At 40.7% G+C, this 27,257-nt stretch overlaps 1 protein-coding gene across 3 annotated transcripts in view; it reads right to left on the bottom strand.

Moving 5' to 3' along the window:
* The window catches only part of LOC109032482 (uncharacterized), a 61,080-nt gene that overhangs the window by 17,336 nt on the left and 16,487 nt on the right, over window positions 1-27,257 (bottom strand). For 2 of the 3 annotated variants that reach the window (XM_019044638.2, XM_019044637.2), the window contains exon 2: window positions 10,477-13,850. In XM_019044638.2, coding sequence (XP_018900183.2) covers window positions 10,477-12,228 — 1,752 coding nt within the window. In that variant the 5' untranslated portion in view covers window positions 12,229-13,850. Of the gene's footprint in view, window positions 1-10,476; window positions 13,851-22,018; window positions 22,162-27,257 lie in introns of those variants that run through there. The other variant, XM_072297063.1, reaches the window with a different exon arrangement.

Genomic DNA, 27,257 nt, shown 5'->3' with positions numbered 1-27,257 from the left:
AAATACCATAGGAATTCTTATAGCCGGCTGAAGAGGGCTACAGAAAATCATATAGCTGGCCGTAGAATGCGGAGAAAATCATACGGCCGGGCTATACGAAGCGATAAAAAATTATACAGCCGGGCTATAGTTCCTATAGCCGGGCTTTACACTTTATCGCCTGGCTGTTGCTTTTTCGCCATCGATTAAAAAAGGCTATAAGAAATTGTGTACAAATTCGTGTGCTTTGGAAATCATTAAGTTTGATATGGAACCATCTAAATATTTACAAAACACACATTATATTTTCCTTTAATACATATTTTTTTTTTCATCGATTAAAACGAGAATAATCCATACAGGATGTGCAAACATTTCAAAATCATGAGTTGAAAAACGCTGACTCCGCCAGATTAAACATTAGAGCCTAACACAGAGCGGACCGGCACGCTGCGGCGCGGCGGGCGGGCAGCGGCAGCCAGCGCGATAAGCGCGCACCAGCGCCTGCAAACCTAACTGGGATACTTCACGCATTGCGCAACGCGTGAAGTATCCGTGTTAGGTTTGTAGGCGCCAATGCGCGCTTATCGCGCTGGCTGCCGCTGCCCGCCCGCCGCGCCGCAGCGTGCCGCTCCGCTCTGTGTTAGGCTCTAATGTTTAATCTGGCGGAGTCAGCGTTTTTCAACTCATGATTTTGAAATATTTGCACATCCTGTATGGATTATTCTCGTTTTAATCGATGAAAAAAAAAAAAATATGTATTATTCGCGCTATTATATGTATATCGTTTCGCGCTGGCTACCCGCCTGCCGTGCCGCAGCGCAGCGTGCCACGGCGCTTGAAGCAACTATTTCACACCAGAAGTATCGCACAGTATCATACGAAACTGAAGGCGCTCTAATATATTAGGAATGGCAGGCATCCATAAAAAGTACGGAGCTTTCCTCGCAAAATAAATCAAGATAATACGGCCCAAAATGAGAGCATTGGTCCAAAAACTCACGAAGTCCTAGCATCCGTAATTAGTGACGTTTAGCATACACTTTATCGCCTGGCTGTGAGTTGCTTAATCGCCATCGGCGATAAAAGGCTATAAGAAATTGTGTAGCCGGCTATACAAGCTATTGGAAATCTTACAGCCGGCTGTAGGTCTATGGTATTTTGGAACACAGATTCTACTGCCAATTTTTACCAGGGGAGACACAAAGTATACAATTATACATGCTGGCTAGAACCAACAAACGGGGAGGAAATGACGGCAAGGGACCGTTCGGATCGTATGCGAACAGTTGTCAAATGGACCGAGTTTAACAGAAAGGAATAACCAAGCCACATCAGCTGTTGCCAAATTTAACTGGGCGATTAAATTTTTTACGAGAGAGCGTTTGTGCGGATTCATTTGAAATTTTTAAGGAATTTGCTTCAAACTATGGAGAATTTTCCCTGAAATTTGCACGAAAATCCGCACAACCGTTTTTATGAAATGAGGAAGGGAGCTCCCTTATTTCATCTATAACCCCCTGTCGCCAACATTTCACAGGGCGTCCCCTTCGTCTCCTCCCGGGAGGAACCCAATCAAGCACCTTTTTTGGCAGCCTCTCTTCCGTCATCCTCTAAAGATTGAGTGATTAAAATTTTAATCCGAATGTGCTTAGAATTAGTCCCCTACACCCACTATATGGATAGTTCAAAAAATATAATCGTCCCCTAATTTCTCAGGATTCAGTCCAATGCGATGTCAAAAAATTAAGGGTCTCCTTTTTCAGCGATAACTACTCAGACACTGCCGCCGCAATGAGGCTGCATACTCATTATGTTGAAGGCGAGTTTTATAACGCGCGTTAAACATCATGCATTGATCCAATATTATGATGGTCTAATTTCTCATGATCTTCATAAGGAACAAACCAGACCAGGGACACCATTGTGTTTTTTTGCAAAATTTTACATAGATGTAATACGAGAAGTTAAATAGTAAAACCCCGTGACACAGGAAAGTTCAGTGCCCTTACTATTTGCGCAAAACAACCTTTTGGAGGCGCTAACCGATTGTCGGCGGTTGAGCCGAATGGCTCACTGAAAAAAATGGTATGCTGTTTTAGCACCTAGGATGCCAAAAATCTTTCTGATGATCCTAAGATGCTGCCTTGATTGCCCACGCAATTGAATTTACATTCACAGGATATGAAATTAACCGCGGGGGCAGTAAGGGTAGCATCTTGGAATCACCAGACTTATTTTTGGCATCCCAGGTGCTAAATCGACATATTATCTTTTTCAGTGGCCAGGAGAGGACCACATTTTCAGTGATAGTAGAACACATTTCAGATTTTCGAAAGAAACCAGATTCACGAGTTTGAGCAAAATTTATTTATTTCCAACACGACCTCAAAATTTGTCAACTTTCGCGGATTCGTATTTCGAACGGCCCGGGTGTGAAAAATCGAACTCCTCATCTGACGGTACGACATCCGATCGTATCAAATTACACGACGCGGGAAAATCTGTCTCACCGAAAACCCGCGGTTTCACGTTTGGCGGGCGTTTCAAAGCCAAAATAATATCTCCGATATCTGATTAAAAAACACGGGCATTTTCCTGCTGGGCACCTGAAGCGGTATCCTCGGCCAGGTAGATCCGATTCGTTATAAATACTATCGGAATACGCCGGACCTGCATCATTCACTTCTGGTCCCTCTGGTACACTCGTCACTCAACAAGCAGCAGATCCAAGATGGCTTTCCGTTTCGTCGCCGTTGTCGCCTGCCTGGCCGTCGCCGCTGCCAACCCGATCCCGTACCCACACCCACACGCCAGAGTCCGGCCATCCTGCCCGAAGGCGCCTCTTCCGGAGATCCACCCGACGGTCGTCAAGTCGGTGCTCCCAGCTCCGGTGAACATCGGACCCCAGAAGGCCGAGTACATCGAGCACGCCGCCTACCCGTACGAGATCAACTACTTCGAGAAGCCCTACGTCGTCAAACACAAGCAGTCGGCCGCCCTCAACGTCTACACCCAGAAGCCCGTCGTTGTCGACGAGTACGCCAAGCCCGTCTTCCAGGAGGTGGCCGGACCCCAGGCTGTCATCGTTGAGGAGGTCTTCCCTTACGCCGAGGCTGGCGCTGGTGCCGGCGCTGCTGGTGGTCAATACGGTGCTGGTGGTGCCCAATACGGTGCTGGTGCTCAATACGGTGAGATTTCCTACGCCGCCCCTGCCCCAGGATGTGCCCCAGTTGTCCCTGTTTACCCCCCTTCCTGCCACTGAGTACGAGTGTCTGTTCCAACGACTATCCGTCACCGCTCTTATATTTTGAGCAATAAAAATTTTTGACGGGTATATTATCTTCTACTTTTTCACCTTCAAAACACCCTAGTAACCTTTAGAATCCAAAGGATCTCTGAAATAGTACTCCAGAACTTAAAAAGTTCAACTGAACGGATTTAACCAGAATCATACTAACTACAATTGACGTGGTCTGACTATCTCTCATGTTTTATTTCTTTTAATATTCTGATCGGAAATTTTAGAAGTATATTCTTCATTATCTGAGGAAAATTCAGAAAAAATTTTCAGGCATCATATTGTTAAATAATAAAACATGAAAAGAAATTTCACCAAATTGAAGTGCAGTTAGGCTGTTTCTGATTTAATACGTCCAATTGAGATGTAGCTGAAAAGATATCTCATAATGCGAAAATAGCCTCTCTTGCAATTTTCTTGCAATTTTTGCGAGTTCAATATGTGTTTTCGTGATTCAGCAATGCAAAGACATTTTTAGTAAATAAAGAGGCATTTATGAATGCTAACAAATTAAACCTGACTACCTGTAACGACAAAACTAGCTTTGAAATCAAGTTAAAGCTTTCACCAAAGTCTAGTATCAGCAGCAACTTCCATTTTAAGTCAAATCTATTAAATCTCCCAGGTTCTCGGAAAAAGACGCAAAAAAGGCCCTAGGCCTAATTCAATAAATAAAGCTAGTCTCTGATCACTATTTGGGAAAGCTTTTGAAAACCTCAAAATTACAATTTTTTTGAGGAAAATAATGATAATGATAATCATAATAAAATAACTAGCACAGCCTACAAAAGGTTTATAGATCCCGTAAAAGACTTAGTTTTTTTATGGATTGTTTCCTAAAAATGCAGAAATCTTATGCAATTGTCCAAAATTACAGGAACTTATCTTTGACTCATTAAATTTTGAAAGATCCTCTGCCTTAAATATATGTTATAGGTATGGTCAATTTAATTTTTTTTTTTTTTTTTTTTTTTTTTTTTATTACTATCATTTAGCAAAGTCGAATGGCTTTAGCAAAGAATTTAGTCACGACACTTAAGAATAAAATTGAAAATCAAAGAGAGCATATAGGTCGGTTGATGGCCAAAGTGCGAAACATCGTATCTCCTTTGCGGTGTTTCAAAATCTCCTCTCTTACTTTATTTTTTCGTAGAGAAGCAGATCAACATGAAAGTTTCAAATGTATACAAAATATTCCTCCAACAGAGAGGAGAAATTAAGTAAATCAAGAAATCAATTAGTTTTCCAAAGAAAAACAAAATTATATCAGGAAGTCTGCAGTGTCGCAAATTGAGATACGCGGTTTTGCACTATGGTCATTGATATGCAAATACTTTTGAAATTTCATTATATCGTACGGATATGGAATCTCCTAAATTGCGCAAGTTTGCCTTCTAAGATGAGAATCAAGCTACAAAAAAATGTTTTTTTTTTTCTATTTGTCCTATCGAACTATTAGTGCCCCAACCCTAAATGAAGCAGCGCTTCGACTTCGGGCTTACCTAAACCTATAACTTCTAAACGTGAATCTTTAATAAAAGGTATGGGTCATCCTTAAAGTTGAAAAGTTATCCTTTAACACTGCGAAAGCAAATTTCTTTACATCATTCTTTCGACAAACGCAGCCCAAATGATAGATAAGTAAAATATTAGGGGGAGGGAGGGACGCAATCCACACAGACACTTTTAATAGTTTTTGTCTAAACAATAACTAATCGTGTACATTTACCTGCAATGCACATTTATAATTGCTTCATGTCGCAGGTCGGTGATAGATCTAAAAATTGTGCCGATATATCATTTTGAGAACTGAGCTACTATTATTCTAATAGAAATCCGCCAGTGTTCAATAACAATACCTACTTAAGGTGATTCGATGGCTGCCATTTTTTGTGTCAAAGTGATGTGCGATATATCGCATCGATTAGCTCCATAATTTCAGTTACTTGCCATTTGCTTCAAATTTTGAGATCACACTTCTGTTGTCCTGAGACTGAAGAACTCATGTACCAAACTTGACAAAGAAATTTAACGTATTAAATGCGTGGTTTTTTTAGGGGAAAAATATCGCATTCGATACTGATATCGAAACTGCACTCGAATGCGATATTTTCCCTCTAAAACAACCACACCTTTATTACGTTGAATTTCTTTGTCAAATTTGGTACATGAGTTCTTAAGTCTCATGACAACAGAAGTGCGATCTCAAAATTCGACAAAAATGACAAGTAGCTGAAATTATGGAATAAATCGATGCGATACATCGCACGTCGTTTTGACGCAAAAAATGGCCTCCATCGAATCACCTTATATCTACTAGGAATAGGACTAAATGAAGGACGCTTTCACAATTCATCAAAAAGCACTAATCAGCCTCTGAAAACAAATACCTTCCATCTCTAAAAACACTCTTCAAGATGTATGTGCGATAGATTTTTAACGACGAGCTCATTTCATGTTAAGAGGATAGCAGTTCATCCAGCTTTTAATTAATTTGAAGAAGAGCGCACCTATAGGAGTTCATCAAAATATGAGCAATGTTGTAATGAGCCCGATTAATGGGGTAGGGGAGAAGGATGGGCTTACCTACACGGTGCGCAGCAAAACAGGACTGATCACAATTTGTGCAAGTACCTTCGTGTCCACAAGTAAGATTTATGAACGAGCATTGCCATGAAAACCCAGATAAGACAGGAATATTTAGCCAATATTTAAACAATATTGTTTTGGTATTTATGCAAACATTGGGCCAATATTGGTTAAATATTGAGCCAATGTTAAAATCGTACACCATCTTTCCTTTTGGCATAAATACTGTGCCAATACTTTGGCTGAGAATACTGTGCCAGTACTTCAAAGGGAAAGTATTTGGATATCAATATTGAGACAATACTACACCAATATTGAATCAATTTAGGGGTTCGCAGCTAGGGGATGGTGGAAAAGGGTTAATTGTGGAAATAATTTTAGAAACCATGAAAAATAAAAATAATGAAACCACTGGGATGTTATTGAATCGATTTTGCAGATTAGAAATTTTTCATCCACCTTGGGGATTGAACCCGGGACCTACCTAACACTAACCGACGACCCTACCGATTGAGCTTCACTAGACGATGTATTTTAGTGACTTAAAACCGGTATTTAACGTCGAGTTGGACGGGCAACTAGGATATTTTCCATCTGCCTGGATTTGTCCGTGTATTTATTTTACTTTTTACTTTACTATATTTTTTAAATTTATTTTATCGTTTTACTTTGTTTTATTTCCTTGCTGACTCTATTTTTTTCTTCACTCTATTTTTTTTTTTTTCAAGCACTTCATTTTTTTTCTTTAATTATTTACTTCTTATTCCTTTACTTTGTTTTGTTTTACTGTAATTTATTTTAATACTTCATCATAATTTTTTTGACTTCAGTTAATTCTTTAAATTCATTCTATTCTTTAACCTCATTTAGTTTTTTCCCTTATACTTTATTTTTTTCTTCATCTCAGTTTTTTTACTTCATCTCCTTGCTCCCTCTAATGTTTTACTTCAGTTTAGTCTTTGACTTCATTTTATCATTAATTTGATTTACTTCATTTTATTTCTCTTCTTTTGTCTCTGTTATTCTATTATTTCCACCATTCTATTATTTTATTTATTTTTTTCTCTTTAAATTTTTCATCGACATTCTGAGATGCATTTTGCATTTGATTGCAGTTTGATGTCTTCCTCATAAAGACTATGCAGGTGCGATTGCCATAATCTCACAGCTGCACAGCTACTAAGTGCAAGTTCTACAGGAGACCAATAAGCACACGAGATCAAGAATTTCTTCTTCAGTTGAATTTAAATGTTTCATTTGAAATTTGAAAAATAAAAAATAAACAACCAGATGTGAATGAATGATAACATTCTCATTCAATGATAATATTCACAACAGTACATGAACTACAAACGAAACAAAAAAAGAAATAAACTGAGATCACGCGCAAATACATTGAAAATGACCTCAAGGAGGTGGAAATTCAACAATTTCTTGGGAGGCAAAAAAATATATATTATATTATATTATATTAAATTTGACAACAACTGCAATAACCTTTATGAATAATAAGGTTGAAAATAATGGATAATTGTTCAGAAAGAACACATTTGAGCTACGTCTTAAATCTAAGCCTTATTATGTTTAATACTTTTCGTTATGGGCAGGCATTTAGTATGATGACTTATACCGATTAGGATATTGAAAATATTTTAAAAATATTTTGAATAGCAGTATTATTGTTTAAAATATTTTCAAAATATTTTGAAAATACTTACCAATGCATTACTGTCTTTTAAAATGTTTTTAAAATATATAATAAATATTTTGAATATAAATATTATATGTACTGATATTTTAAAAATACTCTCACGATATAAATTTTTACAGTATTGAAATACAAATATTTTGAAAATATTTTTATGATGTTTTGGGTAAACATATTATTTTTAAAAATACTAAATGATGATTCTTTAAATATTTTCTAAAAAAATAATTTTGATTATAATATTATCAAAATATTGTCAGTATTGTGTAAATATTGCGACAGTACTGACAATATTTGCCCAATATTGTAAAAATATTATAACCGGTTGACATAAAACAAGGCGCCATTGCAAGCCTTGCTAGAATATGAAAGAGCATTTTGTAAAGATTCGGGGAGAACTCAAAATGCAAATCGTAAGTAGTTCAGCTATTGTATGAATCACGGTGTTATTACCAGTTTTGGGACGTTACTAAACGAAATTTTCATTGCCTCCCGAAATTGAATTCTTATCGGGCACAACGTTGTAAAATTGTTTTACGCAGTTGGTCCTATTTTGAGAAAAATCCGGGTTTTTAACGAGTGTTTTTTTTTCCCTTCAAAAATTTGAACAAAAACAGGGCCACTTATATCTTACAGAGAGGAAATACTTCCCGAAATTCTTAAAGACTGCGATAGTTTCCTTCCTAGAAAATCAGAGAAATGCGCATTTGGATATAACTTGGCAGCCTGGTATATACGTTTCTTGAATTATCACTTCATTAATATCAAATTGATATACTTCTTTTTTTTCGTTCATTGGCATCAGTGGAAGGTTTTAAAACGATCGCTTTCGTTTCCCAATTTTTATGAACGCTTTCTGGCCCAGTTATAGGTACGCTGAAAAATAAAAGTTCAATTCTATGGACTGAATTTCGGTGTTCCAGATCGATCAAATTATTTGGTTTTTCAAACCGAACTTTTAGTTCCCATAACCGAATGTTCGCTTCTTGTAATCGCGAAAACAACATAAGTGAAAAGAGAAAAAAAGCAAGCATGTGCAAAATTGTGCGTCTAATTCATGCGACATAGAAAAAAATTGATTACCAACATCGAATTTCGAGCCATGTGGAACACCAAAGTTTTCGGTCTAAGTGAATGAAGTTTCCGGTCATTGAACCGGACTTCGGTGCTCATAACTAAAGTCTTTAGTATACCCAAGTAAGAAATGAAAATCTCAAGATGGCTAACAAAAACTGAACGGAAGCTTGGTTTCTACGACGGAAAAATGTTTGACACCTAGATCGAAAACCTTGGTGCTGCATATATACCGCGGTCATTGGCTCCGCGGTACTAAGACAGAGAACAAAGCTAGTCATTAAGTTAATACCTTAAGGTCCCAAGTAGCATTGTCATATACTTTCTAGATGGCGCTCATCAAGAAAATGTCTACCTACTTTCTAGATAGAACAATTAAAATGAGAATAATCCATACAGAGTGTGCAAACATTTCAAAATCATGAGTTGAACAACGCTGACTCCACGAGATTAAATATTAGAGCCTAACACAAAGCGGAGCGGCGGCGCACTGGTGCCTACAAACCTAACAGGGATACTTCACGCACTGCGCAATGCGTGAAGTATCCCTGTTAGGTTTGTAGGCGCCGATGCGCGCTGACTGCCCGCCCGCCGCGCTGCCGCCGCAGCGTACCACGGCGCTTGAAGCAACTATTTCACACCAGAGGTATTGCACAGTATCGTACGAAATTGAAGGCGCTCCAACATATTAGGAATGGCAGGCATCCTTCAAGAGTACGGAGCTTCCCTCGCAAAATAAATCAAGATACTACGGCCCAAAAAGAGAGCGGTAGTCCAAAAACTCACTAAGTCCTAGCATCCGTAATTAGTAACGGATAGCATACACTTTATCGTCAGGCTGTTGCTTAGTCGCCATCGGCTATAAAAGGCTATAAGAAATTGTGTTGCCGGCTATAGAAGCTATTGGAAATCTTACAGTCGGCTGTAGGTCTATGGTATTTTGGAACACAGATCCTACTGCCAATTTTTACCAGGGTCAATCAAAAGGAAATCCACTCAAATTAAGAGGCTTGGCTCTTGATTTAAGCAAAAATCCGATTGAATCAAGAGTATTATTTCTTGTCAATGTTTTTAAGAGTCTGCAGGGACTCTAGATCCAAGCGTTTTTTTTCCAGTGTCGTAAATCTTAAATACTACCACGAGCAGTGACTTAGCAGTCGGGCCCTCTCTCACTAACACATTGACACAGCTCCTGCATGCATAAGCTTACCATGCAGACCTGTGACGCACAAGTCGGACAAGCCAATCAAAGGCAAGTCAGTTCAACATCCAACTCCCCCAAGTTTTCTAGAATGGACGTATTTCTGTCAAACGGAACTAAGCGCCATGGAAAAGCATTGGGAGTATAGGACGGGATGAGCCCGACGCCCAGTTCTGCCGCCAATCAAAGCCCCCCTCTACCTTCCTCCCCATATGGCGCTTAGTTCCGTCCATAGAGTACATAGAGTCGTAATGTAAGTGGGAGAGCTGGCGCCACTTTTAAGCATTTTCCATGTCCCGAATCCCGAGACTCCTGTGTGACGCCGGGTCACTTTTTCGATACATAATCGATTGTTTGCGATACACGGGTACCCGGCCATCCGATGACAACATCAACAACAGAGGAGATAGGGATTACCACGTATTCCACACCGCCATTTTGGATCGAAAATGTATCGAAAAAGCGACCCGAACTCGTTGCACACCGGGCTCGGAATTCGTCGAGCAGAACATGGCGCCAGCTCTCCCATTTACATTACGACTCTATGTACTCGATGGCTCCGTTTGACAGAAATACGTCCAAATATAAGTGAATACTTTCCGATGAAAATGATTCAATACGAACCTTTTCGTTCTGCTTGATGAAGGTAGGGATATTGATGACGGAGTTGAAGGGCGCCCCTCCATCCTTGCCCTCCTCGGTCTTGGCGAGGACAGCGTTGACGCCGGTGAGCCGGTAGACGGGTCGCTGCCCGCTCTTCAGGGCTCTGCGCACCTCCTCGACGCCGGGGAAGTCGCCATTGGACATCTGCGACACGGACAGCGACGGCGACGACGCGTCACTGCCCGCCGTCCGCCTCAACTCCCGCTGCTCCTTGATGAGCCACTCCGGGTCCCGCATCACCGCCCCGCACACGCACAGGTTGAAAAACGGCCCGGAGAGCAGGAGGATCGTCCCCCGCCACCCGTACTCCGCGATGAGCCACGACGTCATAGGCGCGTACACGAACGTCCCAACCCCTGTGCCACAACTACCCAGACTCGTCGCCAGGGTGCGCTTCTTATCGAACCAGTACGCGACACTCACCACCGCCGTCACGTAGCACAGACACAGCCCCAAGCCAGCGATGAAACCGAACGTCAGGTATTGCTGTTCGATGGACATGCTTATCGAACTGAGGATGAAACCGGTTCCCGAGATGACTCCACCGAGCATGGTCATCGTGCGACACCCGAACCGGTCCACCAACGCACTACCGACCGGACCCAGGAGCAACGGCACGGCCATGAAGAGGCTTCCGATCCAGGAGGTTTTCGACTTACTCTCGCCGTAGTTCTCGAGGAACTTGATGTAGAGGAGTCCGAATGAGAAAGCAGTCCCGTCGCCGATCATGGAGATTATCGTCGCCGAAAGCACCACCACCCACCCCCAACCACCGTCTGGAACCTTGGGCTTAGTCCTTTCGATGGAGCTTTCCGTAACGTCGTCGTCGTACGTTTCCAGGATGTTCGTCTGCGAGAAAGTGGCAGCCTTTTCGAACTTCGGCGTGGAGAATCTGCGTCCGTTTTCAGGACGTCCTCCGCCCCCTTCGCTGTACGTCCGCTTCAGGATCCCCTCGTGTTTCTTCCCCGCGTCAGGGAATTCTGGATCAAACGCCACCGATGGTAGAGGGGGAAGCGACGTCTGGTTCGAGACAGTTTTTTTGACAACCGGTGGTTCTGCAGCGACAGCGGGTAGTTTAGCTGCCGTGGGTGCGGTACAGTTAGACGCCACAGCCTCGGATGAAACTTCTGGAGGTGTTGCAGTAGTTTTCGGTGGGGAGTCAGGCGCGATGACGGATCGTCGACGGGGTGGTATGACGTCATCGTTCGTCGACGGCTCGGTATCTGCGATTTCAGGTATGGAAAGTAAGTCCGATGGAATGCCCAGGAGTGAGTCCGATACCAAACCGACGAGCGAGTCTGAGGTGATGAAAGGTGAAGCGGACCCGAAGGGCGAGTCCGACGTCATGACGTGACGTAGCGGTGCGTTATCAGGTTTGACGAAGGGTGTGTCTATCGTGGCGGAATGACGTAGTGGCGCGGCGTTGACGTGTTTACTTGACGTGACGAAAGGCGAGTCTGCCGTAACGACGTGACGTAGCGGTGTGACGTTGACAGATTTGGTTGTTGCTGTTGTCTCAGCTCCAGAACCCGTCCTGTCAGATCCAGCTGAAGAGTCCCCTGGAGCGTAACCTTCAGATGTCCTTGTCGTATCCTCTGGGATCTCTTCAAGAGATCCCTCTCCTGATAAGGAATTCAGAGAGTCGATCAATGAGTCTTCCATTAGATCGGTGAGGATTGCATCTACCTCTTCGCTGATTCCACTGACACTCATGGTTACCTTTGAAATCTTCGAATTTTTCAAATTTTCTGGAGAAAAATGTGGATATTAACGGTACGCTACGGATTAGAATATTAGCGCTTAATTATGAATGCGGTGGTGCGTTTGAAAATCCTATTTTATGGATGAATCAGCAGTAACAAAGTTAAAAGAAAATAATGTAATTTTTTGCGAGGGAAAAAAGTGGCTCTCAGTAACAAAGACTAAAACAAGAGTAAATTGCAAAAACAAAAATAATTCTCGTCAGAGACTAAATACTCTAGGTATACAAAAAACTGACTTAAGACACGATATTTGAGCCACGATTGTAGAGTAAAATAAATAATATCACAGATAATTCTCAGCAATGGATATCACTGGTGGCGGAGCGAAAGAGCCTTGAGACTACTTAATTGGGTTTAAATTGAAAAGGGAAACATCTAAATTGAACAATTTACAATTTTTGACATTGATACATAAAACGGATTTCGTTCCCATCTGCACTACCATTTTGATCTCTTATGTTTTGTAACTGCAAAGCGAGCCCGTGATTTGCGATGACTTTGGGATTAATTCCCTCCAAGAATAGTTTGCATTTTGAAGGACAGGATTCGGGATGGAGACATTCAACGGCGTGTTTTGAGTATGCAGATTTCACCTTAGAACAGCCTCAGGGTTAGAAGTGGACGAGCAGAGATTTTTGAAATGACGCTCAGTCGATCAGTTAAACACACCGAAGCCGCAATGCGCTTTGCGTCGAAGGAACAGAGCGGAAATGAAGTCCTGGTTTCCATGTTTTCAAATGCAGTCGCACATTCCGCTCTTATGAGGAGAAAGGTCTATTTGCGGAGGGACTCGACATGGCATTTATCATTTAACTATCGTCGATGTCATCTCTGTTCACAAGTCATTCTTCCACTATCGTGAGAGTTTTATTCCATTTTCTGCCTATGAAATATCGTTGACATCTGAACATCTCACGCCATTGTGAACGACGGGAGACTGTCGAGAGCTGTTCGTTCTTGCGAGGAGGATCTTGAGTTTTGAATCCAACGTAACCTGACGATGCATAATACAACCTCTGTCTCCATAAACTGGTTCTAAATCTTATCGCGCTCACGTTCTACCGCCGTAAGTGTTACGGAAGGTGATTGCTGATTTTTTTCCTTTGTCGAATTGGTGATTTTTTCTCAACGTTACCTTTTGACCTTGTAGTTTTTCAATGCCAGTTGAGAAGACTAATGGTGGGCTGCAATGTGGATCTCGAAATCAAACCGTACCATTGAAACAAAAAAGCGCGGGTTTATGAGTAGATAAATATATTGACCTGTATAATTATTTGAAGATTATCGGATTTTGAAATCAATTCAATTCCGCACCATGCTTTGTGATCCTGAGAGCAATAACATCACAAATTAGAGCTCACGAATCATCCAAGTGTGCGCAGCAACTGAACAAATAAAGTACGTTGACACTTCAGCTAGAGCAGGTAACAATAGGAAAGAGGTGAAACCAAGCTCATGCAGAAAGCTTCTTTATACCACGTGAAATGCGTATAGAAATGAGTTGACATGAATTCGCAAACGTTGCATGTTCGCCCCTTGAATGTTTTTCCAGACAATCGAAACTGGATCAATCTGAAACAAAAAATGGAATGAAACTTAAAGTGGGAACAGCTCGGGGAATGTATTCAAACTTAAATAGGTATAACTAACAGTCCCAATATTGAACTTGCAATCTTCACTTCGACGCAGAATTTCATTGGAACGCTGTGAGCTTTTATCCAAAAAGTTATTTATTCAAGGATGGCTGTAAATTTTCCTTTGAATTTTTTTTTTTTTTTTTTTTTTTCGTAATTTGACACAAATCTCCCTAAATTGTCAATGTGAAACATGCACGGAGAAGCAGGGTTTCAAAAAAACTCAGATAGTTTGCAATGAAATGATGCCCTCCAATGGCTATCGCGCTACCGAGCTTCAAATCCCCTGTTAGTTGTTAAAACTAACTTTTAAAAAAAGAGTAATACTACTTTTTGGCAACGCTAAGATTATTCAGCAGTTACCGATCTAATTGTAATGAGGCATACTCTGTAAGACGCTCAGATTTATTAAGATAGAGGAAAAAAATAGCTCTCCGAAGGATATACCTAATCCCCACTTGGACCGTAGAAGCGACAAAAACTGCTACTAACAAGTGCAATCTAGACGTAACAGACATTACCGTTTAAATATCATCTCGAGCCTGCCTCAGATTGGAATTCGAGGACTATGTGCATTTATTACCAGTGCTAATGCTAATGTCTCGGTTATAACCGGCTAAAACCTGAAGTTCTTACGTGCTAGGTTTCATAGACCTCAATATTATTATTAGCGACCGAAGAAAAGATTTAGAAAAAAAAGAAAAAAGTTCAAATGAGCGTCTAGACGTTGTTGTTCCCTAAGTACTTTGGAGAGCCATCTAAGTGATTTTCCGCGCAGATTATTATGATACAATTTAATAGTGAGGTGATTCGATGGATGCCATATTTTTTTGTCAGAACGACATGCGACATGTCGCATCGATCGGTTCCATTTTTTCAGCTATTCGTCATTTTTCTCGAATTTTGAGATCGCAATTCTGTTGTCAGGGACTATAGAATTCACTTACCAATTTTGACGAAAAATTCATTATGATTAAGGCGTGGTTTTTTTTAGAGGAAAAATATCGCATTCGATACTGTCATCGAAACTGCGTTCGAATGCGATCGTTTTCCTGTGAAAAAAAACACGCCTTTAATAAGTTGCATTTTTTTTTTGTCGAAAGTTGGTTAGTGAATTCTTTCGTCTCCTGACAACAGAATTGCGATCTCAAAATTCGAAAAAAATTACGAATAGCTAAAAAATGGAACCAACCGATACGATATATCGCATGTCGTTCTGACACAAAATATGGCGTCCATCGAATCACCTTAAACCTAGATCCTAGAATTTAAAATATTTTAGGGGCTACGTCACAAAAGCGTTGCGAAGGGAGAGGGAGTCAAGGACAGCGTTACGTTAATTTTCGTGTTAATGGATAGAGGCCTAAGTCACAAAAGCGTTGCCTTCAAAGCGAGAGGGAGAAGTAAAAAAAAAACATGACTTCAGCGTTACACATTGTTTGAACACCCCCCCCCCCCCCCCCCCCGCACTCGGCCCCGACTCTCGGTTAACGACGTTGCAGAGGCGATTCTTCAGTCAAGTTTGCAACACTGTTTTTTCGTGAAACAATAGATCCATGGTAAGGCAGCTCGTCCCACCTAAAATCGATATTTTTAACGGATTTAAATGCACGAACAACAGTGTTGCCGACTTGCAAAATCGCCACTGCGGCGCTGCAAATCCGCGGTCACATTTCACCACCGTGTTTGCGAAAACTTTCGTTTAAACCCTAGTAAAAATTGGCGATAAGAGCTGCGTTTCAAAATACCATAGGAATTCTTATAGCCGGCTAAAGAAGGCTACAGAAAATGATATAGCTGGCTGTAGAATGCGGAGAAAATCATACGGCCGGGCTATACGAAGCGATAAAAAATTATGCAGCCGGGCTATAGTTCCTATCGCCGGGCTTTACACTTTATCGCCTGGCTGTTGCTTTTTCGCCATCGGCTATAAAAGGCTATAAGAAATTGTGTAGAAATTCGTGTGCTTTGGAAATCATTAAGTTTGATACGGAACATCTTAATATTTACAAAACACACATTATATTTTCCTTTAATACATATTTTTTTTCATCGATTAAAACGAGAATAATCCATACAGGATGTGCAGACATTTCAAAATCATGAGTTGAATAACGCTGACACCGCCAGATCAAACATTAGAGCCTAATAGTCCAGTAAACGAAGGGATTTATGCGGAACAAATTAGTAACAAGCTGAAATTTTTACCACTGATTATACCCACTGTGGGGCGTATTTTCACAAAAGTCCCCATTCCTAGCCCCCTAGGGATTTTTGCTAGCCCCCCTCAAAGTTGAAAAATCCCCCCTTCCAATTAAACTGCTGTAACTTGGCTCCTATTATAGTTAGACACCTCAATTTTTTTTTAAATTGTTCGTATTGATACGTACGTTAAAATGAAACCATTGGTCATCAAAATTTATCAAGAGATCGTTAAGAAAATTTTAAAACAAATTCAAAATTTATGAAATGGAATTATTTTTTTTTAAATAAATCGGAATAACTCCGTTATCGATTAAAAAATGGAATTTATACTTATATGAAAATTTTTAGAGGACGCAATTTCCTATCAAATGGTGTATTGGAAGTTAAGGTAGGAGCAAAGGGTGAGGATGAGAGGGGGGTGGAAGTCCGGCAGAGCGCGGCTCAGCGCGGCGCAGCGCAGCGTATAATAACACGCAGCACTCACATAGAACCGCCCCAACTCAATGCTTCATGGCGGCATGTTTCTCAAAAAGCCCACTCCTAGAATTTTTTTTTCTTCAATTCTAAGAGGGCAACATTCTTGTGAACTGCAGATAAATTTTATCTTTCAAAACCATAAATTTTTCAATATGTTTGGCTATAAATAATTACATTATATTTGAATGAAGCTGTTTCCACTTGGACGCGTTTTCGCTTCCTTCCTTTTTTTATTTATTTTTTTGAGAGTGAAACATTTTGAAATTTAGTTAGTAGTAAACATGACTGAATAAGAGGAATAAATGAGTATAGAATTAGATTGAGGTGGAAATTTATGGATATCTTTAATTACCTAATAGTTTTACTTATGAAAGAACACACAGCTCTACGAAAAATTAGAGCAAAAACAAATATTTAATACGAAAGAAAATGCCTACATGGGTATTACAAAAATGTCACCTTTTAAGCGATGTAGTCTATTATTGATGGCATTCGTTAATTTTCAGGTTAAAATTAATTGAACAGCAAATAAAAGCAATCATCGTAAAAATTATCAGTAACAAAACAATAATGACATAAAATAACGAAAATGGACACATAAAGTTAGCTGTTGGCAAGTTCAAGACGATACTTAAAACTATTTCGGGCAAAAACCTATAGATGGTCCTCTTCAAATTCTTCGACGGCTGGTAATATATTTTTACATGTTCCGCCACTACAATTACGACACATAGCTGAACAACAGAGCCCTTTTTTAAAACATTTACAGTTTGTGCCGCAACCAGACTTACAGTTACAGGAGGTCATCTATATAACATCATCAGGCGCAAAATTTAATGTAGAATGAATAGGTAATAGAAATTTTCTTTCATCGCTTCCCTCTTCTTCCCTCCATCCCCACTCTCTCGGGTCGAGAGAACTATTTCCAAGCCAAACTTGAATTTGATAGTAAACTCTAAAGCTATGCTGTTTCGCCGCTAATGATGTTGGTGGAAGAGTCACCATCTCAAATTTAGATTTTAAGGACATTTTAGCAACTTTTCTTGAATACATTATGAAGCGGCACTCATCTAAAATTTGAGTTAAGTTGGCTCCCCCATAAAAATGAATTAAATATTTTTCGCCTACTGTGCCTATTCTTTCCTTATCAACATTCGACTCATTAAAAATTAGAACATCTTTTTGTAAAGAGGAATCATTAACTGGGAGGTTGTATGCTTTTATTTTACTTGTCCTGAAAAGAGCGGAGGTGGTGTCGCATCCTGTCATTGCATAAGCGAAAAGAAGTAAAGAACTAGTTTGCTTAAAATCGTCGACTAGTTTCACGATATTATACAGAGTACCAGGATTTTTTGAAGTTCCAGGAATTTTGAAAAATATTTTTAGTTTCCTTCTCTTGATTAATGTTAACATTATAACCATAAGATCAGTGTCCGTCCCTACCATAACAACTGTTTCTCCTCTCTCAGCTTTCAAAATGGCAGACGAGACAATATCCCGATCTGCATCGGCCTCTGCAATAAACACCTCGACACCAACTTTTCTCAACTGCTCCTCACTGACAGCTGCAATGAGCTTTTTCTTATTTTAAGAATTTGAGAGAAATTCAGCCTGCGTTTTCGTACCTACATTGCATTGCTAAAGTGAAATTTATTGTGGCTGATGTTTTTTTTTTTTTTTTGCTCTTCTTAATTTTTCTTGACCTTTTGTGGTTGAATAAGCAGGATAACCGTCGAAAACAAAAGATGAATGCTTAGTGTATCGCTTAAGAGCACAAGATACGTACATATTGACAATATCTCCGTAAGTAGCAAGTTTCGGCCATCTTTTCGGCATTTTCTCACACACTCTTGCAGCATAAAGAGAGAATGAACCCTTCCACCGCGGTCATTTTCAGTACGCGCCTCATACACGGAGAAAAAAATTTCGTACGTGGGACCCGAAGTTTAGGTCATATGGATCTCGGAAGTTTTCGGAATGAGCATCTGAACACTTAAGGTCTAGCTGCCGAAGTTCAGGTCTGACATCTAAAACTTCAGTTCTTACATCTGAAGTACTTCAGATGTGAGAACCGAAATTTTTCGGATGTGAAAACCGAAGTACTTCAGATGTAAGAACTGAAGTTTCAGATGTCAGACCTGAACTTCGGCAGCTAGACCTTAAGTGTTCAGATGCTCAATCCGAAAACTTCAGAGATCCATATGACCTAAACTTCGGGTCCCACGCACGAGATTTTTTTCTCCGTGTACAATACATCCTCCGACTCCTGGAGCCATCCTGGTTCCTACCCTCAGATTCGGAACTTGACCGCTGGTCGGCACTTTGTCTATAGGATATTTCCATTCATTTTTCCTAGGAAGCGTGGTGAAAGCGGCATGCTGAAAAAAATGCTCGGCACCGTCTTTTCATCGAGATGTCGTGTTTTTAAGGATGCTTCGGCCACCATCTTAATCCGTTCATAGTCAAATGAAGCGACGCAATACTGCCATGCCAAGAAAGAACGCCGTATGAACATTCGGACGTTGCCCAATTTCCTCTGATATAATAAGAATTTTCCGGCAAACTTGTGAGCAATTTTCTTGCAAATTTTCAGGGAATCGAATACACAGTTTTGTTTACGGTGTCTGATAGGGTACCTATCGAAAAAATATTCATAATTTTACGTAGGTATATAGCAAAATATCGTATAAGAGAAAATTCGGCAACATTCGAACTTTCATGAGGCTTTTTTCCTAAGTACGGCAAAATCTTTGCCACAAGTCACAGTATATGCTCAGAAAAAATATAACGATGTCGATTGAAGTCAACTTAGTATGTGACTATCAAGACGATCGCCAGCCCCTCTGGTCGCCAGGCGTACCGCTCAGCGCTGGGTGCGGCACGGCGCCGCGCGGCATCGCACTGCGTCATGTTTCGGCTCCTCTCCCACCCCACTCATTGTCCGAATCCTTACTTCAAGAGGACCAATTGAAAGGAAATTGTGTTCCCTACAAAGTTTCTAATAAACAAAAAGTTCATAGTTGCAGTTAGAAAAAAGTTATCACGCTCTTTGTGAAAAAGAGGCAATTCGATTTCTAAAAATTTGCGAATTTTTTCAAAATTTTCAGCTTTCCGTGGAAAAATTTGCATGATTATTAAAAATTTCTTAAAGAACATATCAAGACGGACATTTTAAAAAAAAATTAGAGGTGTCTAGCTACATTAGGGTCTGAGTTATAGCGCTTTGAATCAGAGGGGGATTTTTCAACTTTGAGGGGGGCTAGCAAAAATCCCTAGGGGGGTAGGGATGGGGACTTTTGGGAAAATGGTCCTCTCAATGGGTACTATCAATGGGGGGAAAAATTAGCTTGTTACTAATTTGTTCATCAAACCCCCTCTTTTTTCCCTTCGTTTACTGGACTATAACACAAAGCGGAGCGGCGACGCACTGGCGCCTACAAACCTAACAGGGATACTTCACGCATTGCACAATGCGTGAAGTATCCCTGTTAGGTTTGTAGGCGCCAATGCGCGTTCAGCGCTGGCTGCCCGCCCGCCGCGCCGCAGCGTGCCACGGCGCTTGAAGCAATTATTTCACACCAGACCAGAGGTATTGCACAGTATCATACGAAACTGAAGGCGCTCTAATATATTAGGAATGGCAGGCATCCATAAAAAGTACGGAGCTTTCCTCGCAAAATAAATCAAGATACTACGGCCCAAAAAGAGAGCAGTAGTCCAAAAACTCACGAAGTCCTAGCATCCGTAATTAGTAACGTTTAGCATACACTTTATCGCCTGGCTGTTGCATAGTCGCCATCGGCTATAAAAGGCTATAAGAAATTTTGTAGCCGGTTATAGAAGCTATTGAAAATCTTACAGCCGGCTGTAGGTCTATGGTATTTTGGAACACAGATCCTACTGCCAATTTTTACCAGGGAATTTTCTTCATTTTGTCAACCATATTATTTGAAATTTTTGCGCAAGAATATCGAGCAGTGTTCTTGGGAATACCTGGATATTTCCAACAGTGAAAATGCTCAAACTTCACAAACGAAATCCGTAATTTTGTAGTTTCACCATTTGGTGTATTAGTGAGCATCTGGCAGTTAGTGCGTGAAGAGGAAAAGTCCGTCACTTAGGCACTAGATCACTTTGATTATTTTTTTGAACAATTGTAACCAACGACCTCTTATCAAGTGACTGTTAATACCTTCTATTAATGAACCAATAATGTGCCTCCATCATTAGTACAATTGTGTATTTGTGTGTACACAACGTATGCAATCGTCACTTGGTCAATGAAATGTGACGTCATATCAATGCTTTAACGCTCATACGCGTTCATATCTAAATGGTGATGACGTAAAAAACCGTTCGCAAAGCGAAGCTCTTAGCCTCTGCTCAAATTTACTGTAAAAGAAACCCATTTCTCCGTATATTTTGCATCATATTTTCGAAAAATTAAATTTAAGATACGAATTTTGAATTTTTTTAAAAGATCTAAGTACCTACTACGAAGGTTTTTAAAGCTTATGAGTTGACAGAGAAATTGAAAAACTATATGCACTTTTCAAAGGATGCTTCACGTACATTTTGCCGAAATTATTTTGGAAAATACCGAAAAAGAGTTGCCTTTCACGTGACGAAAATGCTTACTAATCTTCAGCGGGCTGATTGTTGAAATTGATAGACAAAGCTGTAGACAAAGAAGACATAGGAAGTATGGAGCGACCCTATTGGTTGATATGGGTGGTTCCTATGAACTGAGGGAGAAAATGATACACTAACGATCTGTCCTCCCGTGGGTTGTCATTAGTTAATCTATTACCTGCCTCCTTTGTCCATAGCAACCACCCCTTTTACCAATAGGATCCCTCCATAGCCCTGTTGTCTTCTTTGTCTATAGCTTTGTCTGCCAATTTCAACAATCAGCCCAGAGGAGTTTGGAAGGTGCCATTCAACAATCATTGTCACTAAAGGAAGCTATGAATCAGTGTTCGAAACTCACAGGCGCCAACGCGCCAAATGCGCCTAAAAATCGGCCATGGCGCCTAAAAAATGAAGGCTCTGCGACAACGAGGCCCCTAAAAATTGCCCCCTAAAAATCTGAATTTTCATAGGGAGTCGCACAAAGAAAGAAAAACAAATCTATTTGAATTAAAAAAACTCAGAATTTTCAGCACTACGAGTGAAAGCTTTTTCTATTCTTCACGATTTCATTCTTAGTGCTTTTGTCTTCCCCAAGTTACAGCTACTTACTCGTTCTGTTACGAAAATATCTTGCGTCTAACTTTTCACTAAATGCGCCGTACTATGTAGGCAAAAAGTCAATTTGGCCCCTAAAAATCTTCAATGGCGCCTGAAAATCCGGCTTGATGCGCCGCATGGCTCCTAAAACTCAAAGATGAGTTTCGAACACTGCTAAGAATTGCAAAAATTTACCTCCAATCACTCGCGAATACCAGGGCATGAAGAAATTGAATTCTTCGAGGGAGGCGAGGAGGGTTTCACAGGAGAGTGAGACGGATAGCGGTTAAAGGAGGATTGTGTCAACTACCACTGGAAGTGTCATTGTATCGTTCATTCATGTTGATTGTAATTGTTGAACTTACGCGCGTCATTTTAACGTCACGCGTAGCGTCCACGAGCGCCACTTGTGGGATCAGCTGAGACAAAACCATGCACTAATTGACTCCTACGTTACAAAAAGTTATTTCGGGGGAACAACACTAATATTTGCCAATTGGTGATTCCTTATGACGTTGATGTGACGCCATCGTTACGTCAAAATTCGGAAATCGAATTTCCGGCACTACCGCATGGAATCAATTCTGACAGGTATGTTCAAAATGAGTTGGAATGGACCACTAGACAAGGTACGAGTTTAAGCATTCTGATACATGTTTCTTAACCAGAATTTTACGTAGAACACGATTCGCGCCAGGGTTGGCGGGGGAGGGCAAAGCAATCTGGCAACGTCTGAAGGCTCATACGGCGTTCCTCCGTAGCACGGCAGTACAGTTCACGATGTGGATTATTTCGTCTCCACTTTGTGATGCCCATCCTCTGAGAGCGTGTGGGCAATTCGTGCCGCTTTTAAGATTAAATAAAACTAGGGGGCTACGCCCCCTGGCCGCTACGCGGCCCAACCCCCTGAAGGCGCTCCGCGCCATCAATGGGCCGCTTCGCGGCCCTATTTTTACCGTCCTATCAGTGTTAGTTTTATTTTTCCCCTAAAAAATTACGATATGAGTTATACTTGAATTTTAAACTTTACTTAAAATTACTTTAAAATTAAGAGGACGCGTTTTAGAATGACTGCTTGATGAAATATTGCAGTAAAACAATGGACAATGCTTGTCAGGCAGCAATGAAGTTCACATGAGTCGGGGATCGAACCCACACCGAGTTCAATGTGTTCGCTTTCGACGTCTTAGACGACTCGGCCACCGCTCGACATGAGGACTCCATGGCGAATCTTGTGTAGATAAGTGTAGAGCTGATGCGCAGGCTACACAGCTACTGCGCAACCTCCTCGACCACTGCGCATCCTCCCGCGCATAGCGGTAGCAGTCTCGGAGCATTCTGAAAATTCACTCACTTTTATAACGTGATTGTAAAAAAACCTGGGTCCTATATCCAAAATCTGAATAGAGCGGGCTCATCTAGGGCCAATTACCCGTCGATTACCGCAAAAAACTTGGAAATCGGCCCGGTAGAACGCTCAAACGAACTATGACAAAAAATATAAATTTACATTGTTTAAATGGGAGAATTCGTAACTTTACCACTTAATATAAAAAAACCTGGGCCATATTTTGAAAATCTGAAAAGAGTTGGCTTATCTAGAGACAATTGCCCGTCGATAGCCGCAAAAATCATGAAAATCGGCCCGGTAGAACGCTGGAACTAAGCGTTACCAGTTTCGCAAAATTAGGAGGCCTCGGAGCTTATAGTATAGATGTGACAACGTAGGACTACTAGGACTATCATTCCTGTCTAGACACAAATCCTGGCTCAAATGTAAGTATGTTTGATAACTAATCATTGGAATACTTCCGCGGGAACTGGGGAGCATGCCTGCAAGCCTCCAACCGGACTAATCATGAGATTACGAGCAGTCACTTATACAAGCTCGGGCTGAAATATTGGTCATTTGCATTCGATTTCATGACCAATAAACTGCTGCGTACAGTTTACAAACACCTCTTACTTACTGAAAACTCGCAAATTCTACACTGGAAAGCATTGTTGCTCGATAGTGCTGAACAAATCAGCTGTTACTCCATTTAAACCCATGTAAAATATCCCCATTAATCGCACAACTTGGCAACTTTGCCGGAAAATCATAAGCAAACGAGTCACCCATAGTCCCATACGTCGGCGTTGACATACGGGGCAGTTCAAGTTCCACGTAAGCTAATTAAGGAGGAAAGGGGGTCTGAGTTTCCCATACGGGATTTTACGAGCGGAGGAGTAGGGAGAGACCAGCTCAGTCTTACGTGAGCCCAATTTTTTTTAAGAAAAAATATACATTAATAAATAAATAGATAGATAGATAAATAGATAAATAAATAATTAAATAAATTATAATGATGATATTCTGAAAAGAATTACTTGTATCCATATTCATTTATGACTTGTCCGTTATTTTCTGAAAAACTGAGGGGGTAGGGCGAGCGGTCAGGCCAGTCTTACGTTTTTAAAAAGGGAAGAGTGAAAAGTTGCATAATGTCACCTCATGATGAAGGGGGGTGTCAAAAAGTCGATCAAAACTCCCTACGTAAAACTAAGACGGTTTATTAATCTAATACTATGCCCTGGTGGCGAAAGTGTTTTAAAATTTCAGTTTGCATTGCATAGCTCATAGCCAAAAGAAGGCTTAGATCCCGAAAATGCCATCAATAGGACTTAAAGCACAAAACGCAATTGTGCATTCTATTTCTCTAGAATGTTCTAAATTTTCTACTCTCGTCAAACATAGGGCGGCCCCCGCGCGCGTCAGTCGCCGTGTAACGCATTAGCGCCTACAAGACTGCAGGAATACTTCACGCATTGTGTCTAACACAGTGCGGTCGCTGGTCGGCGCGAAAAGCACAGCGCCTACAAGAGTGCAGGAATACTTCACGCATTGCGCCTAGCGCAGTGCGGTCGCTGGTCGGCGCGAAAAGCACAGCGACTACAAGAGTGCAGGAATACTTCACGCATTGCGTTTCCAATCCGTTACATAGGATCTAGAGTCCAGACTCTTAAAAACATCGACAAAAAAAATACTCTTGAATCAACCGGATTTTTGCTTAAATCAAGAACCAAGCATCTTAATTTGAGTGGATTTCCTTTTGATTTAAGCTTAAATCTGATTGAATCAAGAGTATTTTTTCTTGTCAATGTTTTCAAAAGTCTGGACGCTAGATCCAATGTGTTTTTTTTTCCAGTGTAGGGAGGAAATCAGCCAGTCCCTTGAGTTCTCGTTATGGAGAGAGATTATATGCATTATTTTCTTCCTCGTTTCAATATCACCCATCAGTAATGCACGAGAAGCAATCAGATAATGCAAATGGGAATGTATGAATTACTGTTTTATGGAATGTATGAATTACTGTTTTATGGGTTCAGTTGTGTATGTAAATCAGCATTGCTTTGACGTAGAAGGAGGTGTTGTCGACCTATTCCCCTTTTTCCTTTTTGCTCAGGGGTAATTAGCTTAAGCAACACCGTAAGAAGGAGGGGGAGGGTTTAGATAAGCGAAATAATTTTTCTCGCGAAATCAAAATTGTATTTTTCTTAGACCGGAAACATTTCAGATTTGCTATCATACTTGAAAAATGTATAATACTCGCCTCCTTCTTGCCTCATTAAGAGAAGAAAAAAGAAGAAAAAAATTACACATAATGTGTTGTCCTTGAAAAGCTCCAGTCGTGAAAATCGATTGAGATTATCTCTCGAATTGGCAACATTATTTTCCTTCCATTTAAAACCGTCAGAATAAATCGACTCAAGGTCATGCACAGTCTACCTCGATACATATCGATTGTTTTACATGCATTTAAGCGAACTGAGCCCGCAATGTTGCCAATTTGCAAAATTTGCCACTGCTGACTGCTCGGCGGTGCATGTTTTCAAGTCTATTCTGGACAGATCGTTGAGCTCCTACCCGCTGAAGGCCGTTAGCACGAGGCTCCTGTAAAGCACAATGCACTTCAATCTGCAACTTATTTTCCTTTTTCAAACTTTTCCTTTTGAGGTTTTCCCCCCTAATTTCCCAGCGAGAAGCACAATACGGGCGGACCTTGGGTCCCGACCTGGGGTCTAAATAATGCAATCAATGGAGATTCGATCACTGATTGTTCCATTCACAGATTCATTTGAATAGCTAGTTTTGTTCTCGCCGAGCGTTGCCGTACTATCAGTAGCGGTGGCGTGCCGTGCTTTGCGATGTATCGATTGGTCTGCGATTTAAACCTGGCAAAGGATCGATAAACAGGGTGTTCTCAACGAACACCGAAATAATCGATTCTTTACTAGCCTCCAAATGGGTAACATCGAAAATCGATCATACACGCCTCGCCACTGACCGGTAAAACTAGTCCGACTCTAACTGCCTCTTATGTAGTAACTTCTCGTGATAAAAACGGCGTGTATTCTTCGGACCGCTTGGCGAAGTTACCCTGTTGCAGTTGGCCAAACAGTTGGCCATATGCGTGCTGTCAGGGTTCCTTCAAACCTTGAAAGCTCCTTCAGTAAAAAATTAATTTTTGTTAAAGCTAATTGATCTCACTGGAGCGCTGGAGCATTCAAAGAAAAAGTATCTGAAAGGTCCAGTATGGCATCGCCTTGCTTACCTTTGTGTAAAAATTACACTCAAAGGTCCGTTGTTGAGAGATCATAAGCGTGGCTAGAAAAATTGGGTGGGGAACTGAGGACTCGTGTACCCTTTAGAGTGTATTCCTCCTATATATACTGTTTTTGAAAGCACACAAGAGTATCATCGGTCATTTTGGCCCAAAAACACTGCAGTGGAGCTCCAACTTATCTCAATGATTTTTCAGGACGGTGCAAACAATTCTCTAACAAAACTATGCATAAAATGCCACGGCCGATGGCCGATTTTTTTCTCTCTATATACAATATACCAAAATCTATTCTTGAAATATTCTCTACAATGTTTTTAAATGAATGAAAAGAATTCACAGAAAACAAGGAAAACTGTTGGAGTTTTCCTGTTACAAAAAATGTATGAGCAGAGATTTGTGAAGTCGCGTCGTAATCGGAGGTACATACGTATTATTCAACTATAGTCATCATCCATACTGTTTGTCATACATACAGGGTTATTCAAAATTCACGCACCACTGGCCATAACTGTAGTCCTAATTAAGATATCAATTCGCAGTTTGTGACGTTTTTCCTCATATTAAAAGGGAATCTTTTTAAGGTACTTTCCAGTTTTTGACCCCCTCAGGGGGAGGGGGGGCGGGGTGCAACTCAAAATTTTAAATGGCCACACCCCTCATGACCAGTGGTGCGTGACTTTTGAATAACCCTGCATGTATATTCTTTATCCATTTTATTTAAATTAAATTGTATTCATATATTTTTTCCTGACAACGACAGTGCTTTAAAGCAAACCACTTTTCCTCGCACGTGCTAACGGCAAGTGACATCAAAAATTACGGGCGGC

Source organism: Bemisia tabaci, chromosome 2 (genome assembly GCF_918797505.1).
Source record: "Bemisia tabaci chromosome 2, PGI_BMITA_v3".
NCBI lineage: Eukaryota > Metazoa > Arthropoda > Insecta > Hemiptera > Aleyrodidae > Bemisia > Bemisia tabaci.
The sequence above is the reverse complement of the archived record's forward strand: the minus strand, read 5'-3'. Positions and strand labels throughout refer to the sequence as shown.